This window comes from Ornithorhynchus anatinus, chromosome 2 (assembly GCF_004115215.2).
Source record: "Ornithorhynchus anatinus isolate Pmale09 chromosome 2, mOrnAna1.pri.v4, whole genome shotgun sequence".
NCBI classification, from domain to species: domain Eukaryota; kingdom Metazoa; phylum Chordata; class Mammalia; order Monotremata; family Ornithorhynchidae; genus Ornithorhynchus; species Ornithorhynchus anatinus.
Window position 1 is genome coordinate 104,648,295 of NC_041729.1, and position 16,759 is coordinate 104,665,053.

At 48.3% G+C, this 16,759-nt stretch overlaps 1 protein-coding gene across 1 annotated transcript in view; it reads right to left on the reverse strand.

Annotated features, from left to right (window-relative positions):
• Nucleotides 1–302: 302 nt before the first annotated feature.
• Nucleotides 303–16,759, reverse strand: part of NUS1 (NUS1 dehydrodolichyl diphosphate synthase subunit) — a 40,601-nt gene continuing 24,144 nt past the window's right edge. Inside the window, exons 2-5 of the mRNA XM_029057449.1 lie at nucleotides 14,741–14,866; nucleotides 13,702–13,851; nucleotides 3,604–3,703; nucleotides 303–3,249 (exon numbers count right to left, since the gene is read on the reverse strand). Coding sequence (XP_028913282.1) covers nucleotides 3,159–3,249; nucleotides 3,604–3,703; nucleotides 13,702–13,851; nucleotides 14,741–14,866 — 467 coding nt within the window. The 3' untranslated portion in view covers nucleotides 303–3,158. The remainder of the gene's footprint in view (nucleotides 3,250–3,603; nucleotides 3,704–13,701; nucleotides 13,852–14,740; nucleotides 14,867–16,759) is intronic.

Consider the following 16,759-nt stretch of genomic DNA (forward strand, 5'->3'; position numbering starts at 1 on the left):
GTTAAGTAGAGCGCGGCACTAAAGGCGTTCCGGATCTTCACCGGGCCGTGCCCAACAGGTGCTCAGCGCCCAGTTTGTTTTGACTCTCGCAGGTCCAGGTGACACACGGTTCCTTCCCCCCGCGCATAACCCATCTCGAAACTCTTGGCTCCTGTGTTTGATCCCCAAGAGCCCGGCCAGGGCTTAGAGGGCAGTGCGAGCCAGTGCCAGGCCCGCAATCTCCGGGCCCAGCCAGGGCGAGGGGCACGGCACCCTCCGCACGGAGAGGAACGGTAGTCCTCACATGACACCACAGCCGGTGGAAACATTAAATTCTTTTTTTTATTGGCTTCTTTGTCCTTACAGGTTCAACTTTTAATAATAAAATTTCATCAGGTTGATTCTTTAATCATAAAAACTGGCTTTACACATTATTTACACATTGCCAAAGTCAAACAGATGTTCACGACGGTCCGTATTTTCACCTCTACACAGGGATACCATTTCACAGGACGAGGGGGGGGAGGATTATTACCGGAACCAGGACATTCAAACGCCGAGGTGTTAGATACGCACAGTGAGTTTGGCGCCGCTCGACAGGATGAAATCGCCGGCCTGCCTCCTTCGGCTGGGCTTTTTCCCTTTAGTTACAGCATGGAGGAACGCACGAGTAGAAGCACACACAGATTCCCCACATCCACTTCCGCAACTCAGCGTGTGAAAGTCAAATTGAAACGGAGGGGAACGAGGACACCGAGATGGAAACGGGAACCAAATACAGATTTTCAGCTCTCTCCCTGACCACCAGTCCCCAGGATGCCTTAATCCCTTCACTGCACTCTAGGGAGGTGTCCTTGGCATTGCCGACTGATTTTATCTTTTAGACAACTGTCTTTATTATTCCAAAATAAGGCATTAAACATTTTTAAAGGCCCCCAAAATGCCATTCTTTCCTCTCTGGGATGTCAGGCAAAAGGACTCAATCGTTCAGTTGGTTTGGATTAGAAACAAGGAGATAGACACCTGCGGAGCTGCCTTAGACGTGAACTCAGTGAAAAACCACCCGGTCAGAGCGCTTCCCAAGGAATAGATCGATTCATGAGTTTACAGTTTATGGGCTTCCTGGGATGGGAAAACGCATTAGGACTTGAGAAAGGGAGAGAGCAGACAAGAGACTCAAAACGCGCCGCAAACACGATCCCTTCAGCGACTTAGGTGTTAGAGCCTTCACCCTCCTCAACGTGGAATGCGCTTTCCTATCTGTTTTATTTACTGGTTCATTCCAACGGCATCACTTACTACCATTCCCTCCAGGTTCCCTTGTTAAGGACCGCTTACGGTATTTCCAGCTCGGCCCTAGAGCACAAGAATAATCCAATCCTTAACGAAGATACAAAACTCGAGATACACATCTAGAAATCGGTCTTGGCGGGCCAACCGGGTCTGTATTATCTGAAGAGGAAGAGGCTCGTGATGTATCTTCCAACGAGACAAGACTTTCAGCGGCACGTGAACACAGAACCGGTCGGCCTCCCAGGAGGGGTGAAGGGCAAAGTAATAGAGTACTTGATCGCATTTTGGTTTAAAGGTTTTTATTTCAAGGGCATTTCAAAAATCATAATCAGGAGTTTGATTACTGCATGTTGGGACTACATTCCCACTTCACTGCCTCCAACCTCAGAACCTGAAGAGCAATTTCAAGCCAATTTCTCAAGAAGCCTCAAACGCTCTGCAGGCCCTATTAGACAGACTTCTGAAACCGGGATTTCCAATAATGGCCCAGTTCCAAAGATACGATTGAAAGACGAGAAGTGAACGTTTACTGTCAGAGCCTCTGTTCGAAATATCCACAGCTCATCTGAGCCGCGACATAGTGACGGAGGCCTTCTTAAATAGTAGCGGGGAGAAAGGGAGGGCAAACGACAATGATTGTAGGCCTATAAAATAGATAATCCCTAATTTTCACAATAAAATAGAGTCGGTGCTTCTTCATCTTTTCTTTAAAAATGAAGCATATAATGAAGTCTTAATTTCATTAAAGTCTTGGGTCGTATACCATCTACTGATGTCTCAACCCCTTGAAAAGTAATTCTAATTAAAACTCCCCCAACCAGTGCAATATAAAAATCAAGTTCCATTTACAGAAGACAAAACATGCCACCACTTCATCATTGGTGCAGAGGAATATTTCTGGAGGTGGAGGGTAGACTTTCAAAGAAAAGAAGAGGACACAGACGCTTGCTTGTTATTTCTAAATGACAGAGACAGCCGATTTTAAGAGGGAAAGAGATTTTTGGAATTAACTGCACAGGTTAGAATCAGCACCCTGCTCAAAAAAGCAATAAAGGAACAGAAAGACAACCGTCCTTTCATGAACTGGAAACTTCCACCTTCTCAGTCCAGAACTGATCACTTGTTGACTTCTGAATTTAACATTTAAAAATAAAAAAATTAAAAAAAAGTAGCAATATACTTTATTGACTCTCACCCCAGGGCTAACACCACCAAAGTGACGCTGTTTGATCACGATGCGAAGGACAGAAACGGACGGACAACTGAGACTCAAGTTTCCTCTCGGCTCTGGAGATGAGCTTGCTTGGAGTGGAAGCGACACCCGAAAGAAACCGTTTTCTGGGAGATTTTCCAAACTGAGAAGACTCCCAGCTCGAGAGTCATTTCATGATTCTTGCAACTGAAAAAGTTTTGGTCACTAGGAAAGCAAAGCCCTCCCCCACCTTCCCCCAACAACAACAAAAAAAACACCCAAATAACCCCAATCACCTTCTGCCCTCCCCACAAAAACAGGGAAGGAGCTGAGGCCAAGAGAAGCCTACATTTCATACGCTTAAACAGTGTCTCTGCTCAAAACTGCAGGTCCGTGCACACCCCCAACTTCCGAATCGCCAATCAATTTATCGTCCTATGCCTCCAGGGTGCGCAGAGGCTCCCCAGACCTGCGCTCGCCTCGAAGACACTTTCTGAGTTTGTGGATAAATTAAGGAGAGGATCGGGAAAGATGAGGGGTGAGGAGGGCGGAAAGGGGGGGAGAGAGAGACAGAGATAAAGAGAGAGGACGACTGCTTCATCGCAAGTGCCTGTAAACAACAGCGGCGTTGCGGCCTCTCTTCCAAGAGTCTGGATTCAAGTTGTTCAGTGGGGTGGTGGGGCCGGGGGTGGGCTCATTTTCCCAGGCGCTGCTCGCACGCGGCGTAGCAGTGGAGGGCTGAGAGGAAGTCTTCGTAGCTGACGTCGAGGTGTGAAGGCAGAGAGCTGGGAGGCAAACAGAGCAAACAGCGATGAGCACCCGGAACCTCCCTGGCTGGTGGAAGCGATAAGGGTCTCAACACAAATGGAGCCTCTTATGCCTCCCCACCCTCCACCCCGCAATTCTTCAGCAGCAAAAACTCGTTTACAGCAATGCTTGGCACAGAGTAGGCGTTTAACAAATACCAAAAACTAAAAAACCTCCCTCTTCGGTGGATCCCAAACTCCCCCCGTCCCGCCCCCGCCTGAACTTGGATCTTCTCACGGGTGGTGGGGCCGGGGCGGAGAAGAGAACCAAGCAGTCAAGTCAGAACCCAAGATGGCGGCATTCCCGGCTAGCACGAGGTTTCGGTCACTCACACAATCTCTGTCAATCTGATGTGCCAGGGAAGGTATCCTAATGTGCTGTCCACAGGACCGAACTTTAATACTAAATCAGGGTCGGGGAAACCATCGGAACCTGGAAAATAGAGAAACACACGCCCTATTAACACCGACCGTGGAGACAGAGTCGAAGAAAGAGATTAAGTTGTGGCTAGTCGGAGAGGGGAAATCTCACAGCTAGTTTGTTTTTCACCTTTTTGGGTGCAGAGATGGAGACCCTGAACCTCCCGATCGGCGCTCTGCCCCCTTCACCCACACAGGCAACACAAAGTGGGTTCCACCTGAAATATCAGACTCTAGCACCCTGAACTCTCCAATTCGCTCCCTTTGGCCCGCGTTTGAAAACACCAATGAAACAGCTGGCTTTCAAACAGCAGTTTCAAGAAGGAGCAGCTAGTCCAGTGAGATTCACACTTGTTCTCCCCACAGCCTATTACGCTTTGCAGTGTTCTTAATGACCCGAGGATGCTAGATTCGTTCATTCGATAATATTTATTGAGCGCTTCCTGTGTGCAAAGCACTGTACTAAGTGCTTGGGAGAGTACGATGTAACAATAAATAGACACTTGCTGTAAGAACACAATACCCAACACCCCATTCCCCTTTCCCATTCTCCCGGGGTGGAAAAATGGATTTGAGTGGAAGGGTTAATTCTGAGTAACCCCTATGTACACGAGAGTCATTTACAGAGCGGTTCATTCATTCATTCGTATTTATTGAGCGCTTAATATGTGCAGGGCACTGTACTAAGCCCTTGGAATGTTCAATTCGTTCAGTGGTGAAGAGGAAACTGGCTCTTCTAATTGGTATAATTACTCTACCTTCAGGGTCTCCTCTCATTTGAGGGTATCTTAGTACTTCTCCTTAGAAGCAGCGTGATCTAGCGGAAAGAGCACAGGCCTGGGAGTCAGAGGACTTGGATTCTAATCCCACCTCTGCCACTTATGTAGTGCGTGGCCTTGGGAAAGTCACAACTTCTCTTTGCCTCAGTTACCCTATCTGTAAAATAGGGATTCAATTCCTGTCGCCCCTCCTACTTAGACTGTGAGCCCCAGGTGGGACCCGAGTGTCTCGTATCTACCCCAAGTCTTAGTACAGTGCATGGCATGTGGTAAGTTATTAACACATTCCACAGTTGTTATTATTTCACTATTGAATGAACCAAAAGCCCCCTTCGGGTAAGAGTCATTAAGTAGAAAATGATATCACAGTAGTGAAAAGGAAGATAAAACCTGGATAGTCCAGTCACGTGGGATGTCAATTGCAGAATCAAGAATGAATCAAAATGAAGAGTGAACAATCAATCCTACTAAGTTCGAAAAAGTTCCAAACTCTGCATCCCAAATATCGTCTAACCCAAACCCACTTATCATTTCAACAAAGACGTTGACGTGTCTGCAACGAGGGCGGTGATAATACATCAAAAATAAGTAATACGATCCAAAATAATCACAACCAAAGTGCAAAATTACACCCTTTTGGCAGGAGGAAGGGAAAAAAGTAGCTTGGCCTACTTGTCTGCTGTGTAACCTTAGGCAAGTCACTTCTCTGTGCCTCAGTTACCTCATCTGTAAAACAGGGATTAATACCGTGAGCTCCATGTGGGACAGGGACCGTGTCCAATTCGATTAACTTGTATCTATCCCAGTGCTTAGAAGAGTGCCTGGCACTTAATAAATACCATTTTTTTTAAAAAAAGCTAAGTTTTCGGGAGGAGGAAATTTGCAAGAACCACATTTTAATGTAAGGGAAAAAGCGAGGTACGTGAGACACACTGCCTTAAACTTTATTATGCAGCCCAGTGTCAGTATGAAATGGGATTCTACCTGGTTCTTCCACCAATGAAACAGAACCCACTCTAGTTCTCCTAAATCTTCCCGCAAGACCCAGCCAATTTACGGACAAAACAAAGGGCTAAGAACTAGTCCCACTCTGACACTCACACTTAAGGAAACTGATGTCTCGAAATACGGCACATATAGGCGAGATGGTTCCAAGAGTCGCTGTAAATCGACTTCAAACGCCCACAGATTAAATGGAAGACCCTTTTCTACACTCCCAAGTGCCATCAGGAAACGGCACCAAATGAACTAGGGGATGAACACCGAACAGATTAACGGCAACCCAACTAATGATGGGGCCCGATAATCCCTGCTGACTGGGAGGAGAGGCTGTCAAACCTGAAAACAAACCGGCCACATGGACGCTTCCTTCACATATCTACGCTGGGAGATTGGCTTAGCTTAATTCCCCCCCTGGAAATCCAATGGCATTTCCCTCGCTGACCCTTTGAGGATTCCCAAGCAGGAGAGTGAGGGCGACCGCTCTTGACCATCGTCACGTTGCCTTATCCTCAATGGGTTCATCAGAGCAGAACTACAGTCCAATCAATCAGCGATATTTACTGAGCGCTTACTGCGTGCAGAACACTGTACTACGTGCTTGGGAGAGTACAGAGTCGGCGGATCGGATCCCTTCCCACAATGTGCTTACAGTCGACATGGCGGGGGACCGGGACAGACGGTATTATAGATTATTGACTTATTTAAAGCCCAAAGGCCACAGATCAAGCACATAGACCACGCAGAAAGGAGAGGGAGCTGGGGAAAAGAGCGCTCAATCGGGGAAGGCCTCTCGGTGGAGATGTGACCTTCGTCCATTAATCTGCCGCCCACGGGCACGGATCCCGCTGGTCTAGAATGGCCAGGATCATCTCCAGAACCCTTCTAGGAGGTGGGAGTTTCCCTGGAGAGTCCGGGACAGTGGCCATTTATACCTGAGGATTTCGTTGTGGGTACCGGCAGCCCCCACAGATGCTCTCGATGTTCTTCAAGCTCCTAAACAGTGCAAGGCAACTTGGGGGTTGGTGGGGGGGGGGGAGTTGAGGGTATTTAATTAGACCTCTAGACTGTCAGCTTGTTGTGGGCGGGGAATGTGTCAGTTCATTCTTATATTTTAGTCTCCCCAAGTGCTCAGTGCAATGCTCTGCCTACAGTAAGCGCTCGATGAACACGACTGAATGAATATAAAGGGCAGTTCGGGGGCACCTACGAAATTGGAAAGCCAAAAGGGAGTTTGAAGAGCACTCCGCAGTGGAAGCTGATTATGAAAGATTCTCCAAACACATCAAAAGCAGGAAGTTGGCTCAGGGAACAGTGGAACCCCTTGACCGTGTGGAGTACAAAGTGCACTCCGGGTTGAAAAGGAGTAGCCGAGAGGCTCGGGGAATTCTTTAGTTTGATCTTTCCTGAGGAAGATGCTAGAGAGGTTCCCCACACCCCACTCACATTCTTGTAGCAGACAGGTCAGAGGAAGAGAGATGGGCTGTGGTGACCGCACAGGGAGAATGAGGGAGAACGGGTAACTTGGGGTAAACAATTTAGCGGGACTGGATGGCGGCCACCTGAGAGGGGCAAAGGAATTCCGAATGGAAGCGAGGATTTCCCGGCAGGAGTAACCAAGCATTAGAAACGGCCAGATTCAGCTTCGGCACCACCTTTCATAATAATAAACGCAGGGTGTAGTAGATAGAAAATGGGCCTGGGAGTCAGAAGGTCATGGGTTCTAATCCCGACTCTACCACTTGTCTGCTGTACGATTTGGGGCAAGTCACTTCACTTCTCCGGGCCTCAGTCACCTCGTCTGTAAAATGGGGATTAAGACGGCGAGCTCCACGTGGGACAGGGACTGTGTCCAACCCGATTTACCCGTATCCACGTCAGCACTTAGAAAAGAGCCTGGCATATAGTAAGCACTTAAATACCATCATTATTATTATTATTAATAATAATAATTGGAAAGGTCTTACTATGTGCCAGGACCTGGATTAGGTACTAGGGTAGATAACAACAACAACTCTGGTATCTTAGGAAGCAGCATAGCTCAGTGGAAAGAGCACAGGCCTGGGAGTCAGAGGTCATGGGTTCGAATCCCAACTCGGCCACTTGTCAGCTGTGTGACTGCGGGCAAGTCACTTAACTTCTCTGTGCCTCCGTGACCTCATCTGTAAAATGGGGATGAAAACTGTGAGCCTCACGTGGGACAACCCGATGACCCTGTATCTACCCCAGCGCTTCGAACAGTGCTCGGCACATAGTAAGCGCTTAACAAATACCAACATTATTATTATTATTATCTATTAAGTGCTTACTTCGTGCCAGGCACTGTGCCAAGCACTGGGGTAAATGCAAGCTAATCAGGTTGGACACAGTCTCATATGGCATTGTCTTATTCGCCATTTTACAGACTCCCCCAAGCACTTACTACAGTGTTTTGCACACAGTAAGCACTTAATAAATACAATTATTAATAATAACGAGGAACCTGAGGCACGGAGAAGTGAAGTGACTTTCCAAGGTCACACAGCCGAATCAAGATAATCAGGTCCCACGAGGGGCTCACAATCTAAGTAGAAGAACATGGATCATATCCTCATTTTGCAGATGAGGGATCTGAGGCAGAGGGAAGTTGACTTGCCCACGGTCACAGAGTGGACAAGTGGGGGAGCTGGGATTAGAACCCAGGTTCTTTGACTCTCAGGCTTGTGTTCTTTCCGCTAGGACACGCGCTGCTTCCCTAGGCTTCTTCCCCTCAAGTCACTTTCCTTAGGGACAACCGGGCCTCCCTGGAGTCCCTGAAAGGTCAGGAAGCCAGTGGATAGAGGAGGACCAAGGGGTATAATAGATTTAGATTTTTAAAAGGCCTTCAGTGAAGTTCTCAAAACTCTGAGTAACGGTGGAACTGGAGGGAATAGTATGTCAGGAACAGAGAGAAGTCTGAGGAAAAGGGAACAAAGGGCAGGGATTATGGAAGAGGCGGATTTCCACGTTACCTCAAGGGAGAGCTGCCATGTCATTACAGGAAGAAATGGTTCTTTCTGCTCCCCACAGCTACATTCAAGTGGAGCATTTCCTTTCGCATTTATAATAATAACAACAATTATGGCATTTGTTAAGCACTTACTATGCGCCAAGCACTGTTCTAAGCGCTGGGGTAGATACAAGGTAATTGGGTTAGACACAGTCCCTTGTCCCACATGGGGCTCACAGGCTTCATCCCCATCTTCCAGATGAGGTAACTGAGGCCCAGAGAAGTGAAGTGACTTGCCCAAGGTCACAAAGGAGACCAGTGGCACAGCCCGGATTAGAATCCACGACCGCTGACTCCCAAGCCCGTATTTTTGCCACTAGCCCGGGCTGCTTTTCACAAATCTGTTCTCACAATCTGTTCTCCCGTCTTATTTAGGGCAGGGACAGAGTATTCAGGTTCTGTTGTATCTTTCTGAGCACCTAATAATAATAATAACAACAATGAGAGTATTTGTTAAGAGCTCACTGTGTGTCAAGCACTGCTCTAAGCACTGGGCCAGGTACAAGCTAATCAAGTTGGACACAGTCCCTGTCCCACATGGGGCTCCCAGTCTCCATCCCCATTTTACAGACGAGGTAACCGAGGCGCACAAGTTAAGTGACTTGCCCAAGATCACACAGCAGGGAAGCGGCAGAGTCGAGGTTAGAACCCACGTCCTTTCAGGCCTGTGCTCTATCCACTAGGCCATGCTGCTTCCCTAGTTTAGAAGTGCCATGCAACTGATGCCCAAGAACTACTGAATGATAAATGGTCACCTTTTTGGAGGAAAAGGGTAAATCGTAGGATTTGTCTAGGATCAACGAGTACTAATGTCGGTCATTCCCTCTAGACTGTGAGCTCATTGTGGGCAGGGAATGCATCAGTTGTATTGTACTCTCCCAAGAGCTTAGTACAGTGCTTTGCACACAGTAAACACTCAATAAATCCGACTGAATGAATCAGGGTAAGACGGACGGGTTTAACATCTCCATCAAGTGACCCAGAGGGAGGGTACCGTGAAATTACCAGTTGATTCCAGGGCAAGTCACCGATCATAACTCGGGAAAAATTTCAGAATCATCATTATTCTTTTAAATCTTTGGTCCAATGTGTGGTAGCTGTCAAAAAGAGAAGCAGCGTGGCTTAGTGGAAAGAGCCTGGGCTTGGGAGTCGTAGGTCATGAGTTCGAATCCCGGCGCTGCCACTTGTCAGCTGTGTGACTTTGGGCAAGTCACTTCACTTTTCTGTGCCTCCGTGACCTCATCTGTCAAATGGGGATTAACTGTGAGCCTCGCGTGGGACAACCTGATTACCCTGTATCTCCCCCAGCGCTTAGAACAGTGCTCTGCACATAGTAAGCGCTTAACAAATACCAACGTTATTATTATTAAAAAGGCCAATCAGCATGGCCTAGTGAAAAGGGCACGTGACTGGGAGTCAGGGACCTGGGTTCTAATCTTAGCTCCGCTACTTACCTGCTGAGTGACCTTGGGCAAGTTACTGAACTTCTCTGTGCCTCAGGTTTCCTCATTTGGGGATTAAATTCCTGCATTCCCTCTTTCTCAGACTGGGAGCTCCATGAGGGACAGGGATGGTGTCAGTCCTGCTGATCCCGTTATCTACTCCATTGCTTGGTACAGTGCTTGGTGCATAGCATAGCAAGCGCTTAAGAAATACCACAATTCCTACGTTTAGACTGTGAGCCCGTCGTTGGGCAGGGATTGTCTGTCTGTTGCCGAATTGTACACTCCAAGCGCTCAGTACACTCCTCCGCACAGAGTAAGCGCTCAGTAAATACCACTGAATGAATTCGCGAATGAAAAACAAAAAAAGGGGGCACAGCTTTGCCACTAAATAAAACAACGGTGCAGGCGCACCCAGTCACATGGGAACTGTTTCCCCTTGTAGACTGTAAACTCGTTGTAGGCAGGGAATGTGTCTGTTTATTGTGGTATCGTACTCTCCCAAGCGCTTAATATAGCGCTCTGCAAACAGTAGGCACTAAATAAATACAATTGAATGAATGATGACAGGGATCAGCGGGATCGTTTCCCCGTGAGGAAGGGAGGACCGAAGGGATCCGACTTCCGAGAAGAGGAGAATGAGGTAGAGCCAATAAAACTAGAGTGTAAGCTCCTTGCGGGCAGAAAACGTGTCTACCGACTGTTCTTTTCTACTCTCTCAAGTGCTTAGTACCGTGCTCTGCACATAGAAAGTGCTCAAAAACCATATGGGAAGAGCCCGGGCTTGGGAGTCAGAGGTCATGAGTTCGAATTCCGACGCTGCCACTTGTCAGCTGTGTGACTGTGGGCAAGTCACTTCACTTCTCTGTGCCTCAGTTACCTCATCTGTAAAATGGGGATTAACTGTGAGCCTCACGTGGGACAACCTGATTACCCTGTATCTACCCCAGCGCTTAGAACAGTGCTCGGCACATAGTAAGCGCTTAACAAATACCAACATTATTATTATTAGGAGATGTGAGCATCTGGTCCCGCTTACTGAAGAGCGGGGTCCTAGATAGAGGGGTCGGGGCACCGGCGAGAGGCCAAATGCGGGGTGATCTAGGCAGCTCCCGCCACCCCTGGAGGTGAGATTCAGAGATGTGATCGACCGACCTCCACCCCTGGAGGAGGAGCAAGGGGGAGAGGCTGATGGCGAGAGCTGAGATGAATCCTGGAACGGGTCAGTCGTTGAGCGCTTACTGTGGGCAGAACACTGTACTAAGCGCTTGGGAGAATGCAACATAACAATAAATGGATATATTCCCTGCCCACAATGAGCTTACGGACTACGGGGGAGACGGACATTAAAATAAATCAATTATAGGTACATGCATAAGTGCTGTGGGACTGGGATGGGGGGATGAATAAAGGGAGCAAGTCAGGGTGACGCAGAAGGGAGTGGGAGAAGAGGAAAGGAGGGCTCAGTCAGGGAAGGCATCTTGGAGGAGATGTGCCTTCAATAAGGCTTTGAAGTGACGGATATGAGAAGGGAGGGTGCTCCAGTCCAGAGACGAGAGAGGGGCGAGAGGTCGGCGGTGAGATGGATGAGATCGAGGTACGGGGAGAAGGCTGGCATTACAGCAGCGAAGTGTGTGGGCTGGGTGGGCTGGGTTGTAGATGGAGAGCAGCGAGGTGAGTTTGGGGGGGCAAGGTGTTTTAAAAAGCCAGTGGTGAGGAGTTTCTGTTTGATGAGGGGGGTGGATGGGCAACCACCGGAGTTTCTTCAGGAGTTGGGGAAAACTGGCTTGGACATTCTTGCAGAAAAACGATCCAGGCAGCGGAGTGAAGTAAGGACTGGATGGGGAGAGAAAGGAGGCAGAGAGGTCAGCAGGCAGGCCACGTGGAGAGAGCTAATTAACAAGTAGATGGCCTTGTAACTGTCCAGTTTGGGCTGAAGCAGCTTGGCTCAACGGAAAGAGCCCGGGCTTGGGAGTCAGAGGTCGTGGGTTCTAATCCCGGCTCCGCCACTTGTCTGCTGTGTGACCTTGGGCAAGTCACTTAACTTCTCTGGGCCTCGGTTACCTCATCTGGAAAATGGGGATTAAGACTGTGAGCCCCACGTGGGACAACCTGATTGCCCTGTGTCTACCCCAGCGCTTAAAACAGTGCTCTGCACATAGTAAGCACTTAACAAATACCAACATTATTATTATTATTATTAATAAACGCTGACGGCGACAGAGGGGCAGACTAGACTTGGCATGGACCACCTTTCTTCTCCTGTCTGGCCACAGCAAGGAGAGGCGCCCGCTGCCTTCCCAAGGGGAACATGGTTCAGCGGGATAGGGGAGGAGGGGATGGAGAAAGCCGGGACGTATGTGTGGCCTGAAATCTAGATACAAAGGTCGAAGCGACATGGTCCTCGGGTTAGGTCTGGGGCCGAGGACGGAGGCACGCCGGTCACCCCGACGGCCCGCACCTCGACTCGATGGGTCAGTGAGGTCCCTCCCAGCCCGATACGGTTGGAAGCTGGCACGGGCTGATAGGTGAGGGAAAGACTAAAGGCGGAGAGGCCAGGGCGATTGGAGAAGGAATGGAGCTGGTGGGATTGGCAACGAAACGAGTCGACTGCTCTGCCGGCACTTTTCTGAATAGACTGGAGAAGGATCAATCGTAGTTACTGAGTCTTCAGTGCGTGCAGAACACCATACTAAGCGCTTGGGAGAGTACACTACACCAGACCTGGTAGACATCCCCCTCTAGACTGCAAGCTGGTTGTGGGCAGGGGATGTGTCTGTTTCCTGTTATACTGTACTCTCCCAAGCACTTAGTACAGTGCTATGCACGCAGTAAGCGCTCAATAAATACTACCGACCAACTGACTGCTCACAACAGGCTTACAGTCTATAAGTGAAGGGGAGACAGAAACAAGAAATTTCAGCAAGAAATGAGTATGGGTGGGGGTTAGAATTTTAGCAGTGGGGAGGGGAGGGATTTTAGAGAGGCTGGAAGGCTTGGGGCCAAGGCTGTCAGGGAGAAGAATAAATTAGGAATCAGGATAACACCCAAGGTATGTTTTGAGGATGTCACCCAACAGCTTCCCCAAAACCCTGATGGGTGGAACTTGGTTTGAGAGAAAGGAAGAAACACTTTGCTGAGCACTAGGGGAGAACTGCTGATTCCAGAGTCTACAGAAAGGGAAGAGAATGACCAGTATGGCTTTTTACAGCACTCTGCACACAGTAAGCACTCAATAAATACCACTGAATGAGTAGAAAGTCTTTTTCAGAAGATCTGCTCCACTCCCGCACACCTCCCTGCCCAACTGCACTGAAATGCTTGCCACAAGGAACCCATTAAACCTCTGGCTCTAGTGATGCTTTCTAAAATGGGGGCTCATAAAATGGGGGTTCCTTTCCTTTTTGAAGGTATCCGTTTAGTGCTCACTGCCTGACGAGCACTGTTCTGAGCACTGGGGTAGGTACAAGTCAATCAGGTCAGATACAGTCCCTGTCTCACATGGGGCTCACAGTCTAAGTAGGAGGAAAAACAGGTACCGAACCCTCATTTCACAGTTGAGACAACTGAGGCACGGGGAAATTAAGCAACCTGCCCAGGGTCACATAGCGGGTAAGTGGCGGAGCCAGGATTAGAACCTGGGACCCCTACTCCCAGGTTTATGCTTTTTCCACTATGCTGCGCTGCTTCCTAATACCGTTCTAGAGATCGAATGCGTGCTGGTCACAGAAGGCCAGACCGAACGTACTCCTGGGGAACTTACTAAGTAGGTTATCTAAGACATTCACATCCATGTCTGTGGACCTCTTTTGCTGTTGAGCTACTAACTGACAGAAGTCCCGCGCTGCTCTCACAATATCTGCTTTTCCGTCCTCCGGAGACAGCACCTTCACGGCTGATTGGCAATTTAAAACTGGAGAGAGAAAAGGAAAAAAATCACCATACGATCACTTCCAAAGCCTTCACAGTTTTAAAAAGGCACAAAACTTAGATCCACGGAACGGCATTTTAACAAACCAGTGTGCTATAGACGCTCTGCTCGAAAAACACTCAGACCGCAAATGACCGTGGTGCTTGTTGGGTGCTTTTCGTGTACCTAGCACTGCACTAAAGCGCTGGGGTAGGTACAAAACAATCAGGTCGGATATAGTACCTGCCTCGCACAGGGCTCACTGTCTGAGTTCGAGGGAGAACGGGCACTGAACCCCCATTTTACAGATCAATAACTGGTATTTTTCGAGCACTCACTATGTGCAGAGCACTGAACTAAGCGCTAGGGAGACTACAAAACAATGGAATTAGCAGACACGTTCCCCTTCCGTAACAAGCTTGCAGTCTAGAGGGGGAGACGGACGTTAATATAGATAATTTATTAATATATAATTTACCGATGAGGAAACTGAGGCACGGAGAAGTTTAGTGACTTGTCCAGGGTCACGCAGCAAGTTGCAGAGTCAGGATTAGAACCTGAGTCCTCTGACGCTCCGAGGCCTGGACTCTTTCCACTAGGCCGCAACAGTTCCTCGTGGTCAAATGATTTACTTCTCTGTGTTACTTTTAGAACCTCTCCCTCCAAAAGCTCCTGGGTAATATCGCTGTACCCAGGAGAGACTCCAATTCCAGACAATTTTTAGTGCTCGCTTCATAATAATAATAATAATAATAATAGTGGTTTTTGTTAAGCGCTTACTATGTGCCAAGCACTGTTCTAAGCAGCAGTCAGCAGAAAGGAGACGATGGTTCAAGCAGCTCTGTCTCAAGAGCACCTATTTGCACGCCAAGAACTCTTCCCTCACACCCACCTTGCTCTTCTTTTTCATTCCTATTTGCAAACTCCTGCGAATACTTGGAACAATCCAGATCCAGGAATTCTTGCTGCTGTTTTAAAATTTCATCCATCAGTCTGGAATTATTTCTTTTGAATATGCCTTAAAAAAAAAAAAAACCACATACACACAAAAAACAACACAAAACAGGTCATCACCACTGAGTCCATTTTTTCTTTTCCTTAAACAACGGCTACTTGTCACCTAAACAAGAGCAAAAGCATTTGGAAGTAGTGGAGCTCTGCAGGAAGCAGTAAAGACCAGACCCAAACCAGTCTACAGGGAATGTAGGTGAACTGAATCTCCCACTTATTCAAGGGATCCTTGGTTCAGCCTACTGGCCAGTCAATCAGTCGAGTGCTTACTGTGTGCAAAGCACTGAACTAAGCACTTGGGTCAACGATGAATAACAATAAGGGTATTTGTTAAATGCTTACTGTGTGTCAGGCACTGTTCTAAGCGCTAAGGTAGATACAAGGTAATCAGGTTGTCTCACGTGAAGCTCACAGTCTTAACCCCCATTTTACAACAAATGAGGTAACTGAGGCACAGATAGGTTAAGAGGCTTGCCCAAGGTCACGGCAGACGAACCCACGTCCTCTTACTCCCAAGCCCGTGCTCTTGCCGCTAAGCCACACATGCTGCTCCGGTGATGAAATCACCAGACTCATGACCGGTGGTAAACACGATTACACACGCTAATAGAAATAGAAAGGGGCCATAGTGTTTTCTCGGAAGATCCATTTTCACTAAAAATCAGCTTTGGCCTGACTGCGCGGGTCAAAAATTTAGAGCTCTAATCAGGTACCTCGGACCTTCCTGAGCCAACAGAACTGATGTTTCTGGAGCAACCTCTGACGCGCTCTGCTTCTCAGCCTCTCTCAGGAACCCCGAGAGATAAACATCCCTTGATGAGAAGCAATGTGGCCTCACGGATAGAGCAAGGGAGTTAAAAGGACTTGGGTTCTAACCCCAGCTCCGCCTCTGATCAGCTGCGTGACCTTGGGCGAGTCACTTCATTGGGCCTCAGTTCCCTCATCTGTAAAATGGGGATTAAGAATGTGAGCCCTCTGTGGGAGAGGGGCCGTGGCCAACCCGATTTGCTTGTATCCACCCCGGCGTTTGTTACAGTGCCTGGCACAGAGTAAGCACTTAACAAATAGCATCGTTATCGATGGACAGGTAGCGCTTGGGGATTTTCCGTCCTTTCATTCTGGCTGCCCAGAAGGCAGGTAGGCAAGCCGGCAGGGGGATGAGAGGGAAGACTGGAGTCTCCAGCACAGTCACCAGCCCCCCTGAGCCCCAGAAATCACGGTAGCATTTACCGATCGCCCGCTTGGTGCAAAGCACCGCATGTATCCGGCGCTGGGCAAGTTCCCAAGAAAGCAATGACACATTCCCTGCCCACAAGGAGGTTACACTCTAATGGAGCTTACGCTTGAACAGCCAATCGGGGTTTGGGCCTAAAAAAAAACTGTCTGCATGAGCCCAACCAGTGACCCTCTCCTGGGCTGAACTATGATAAATTCCTGGCTAACGGGTCAGGCTCTGTTGGACATTAAGATCTAGGTGGAACGAATGCGTTTTTTAAAATCCGGCCATTAGGTTTGAGTTCTCCAGGAATGGCATTAACTGAAGAAATAATGCCACAGGAGAAGCAGCGTGATCTTGTGGTAAAAGAGCAAGGGCCTGGGAGTCGCAAGGCCCTGGGTTCTAATCTCGGCTCTAATCTAATCCAATCCCAATTGTCAACTGGGTGGCAAGTCTCTTAATTTATCTGTGCCTCCATGACCTCATCTGTAAAATGAGGGTTAAGACTGTGGTGTCAACACACTCTGTCCAACCTGATTATCTTGTATCTACCCTAGTCTTGAGTACAGTGTCTGGCAGTGCTTAACAATTACCATCTTAAAGAAAAAAGTCAGTATTTCCCAAGCACCAAGTGGGTGCTCAAATGCAAAACCTCGGCCAAAATGCACTTAAGTCCCAAGTGTG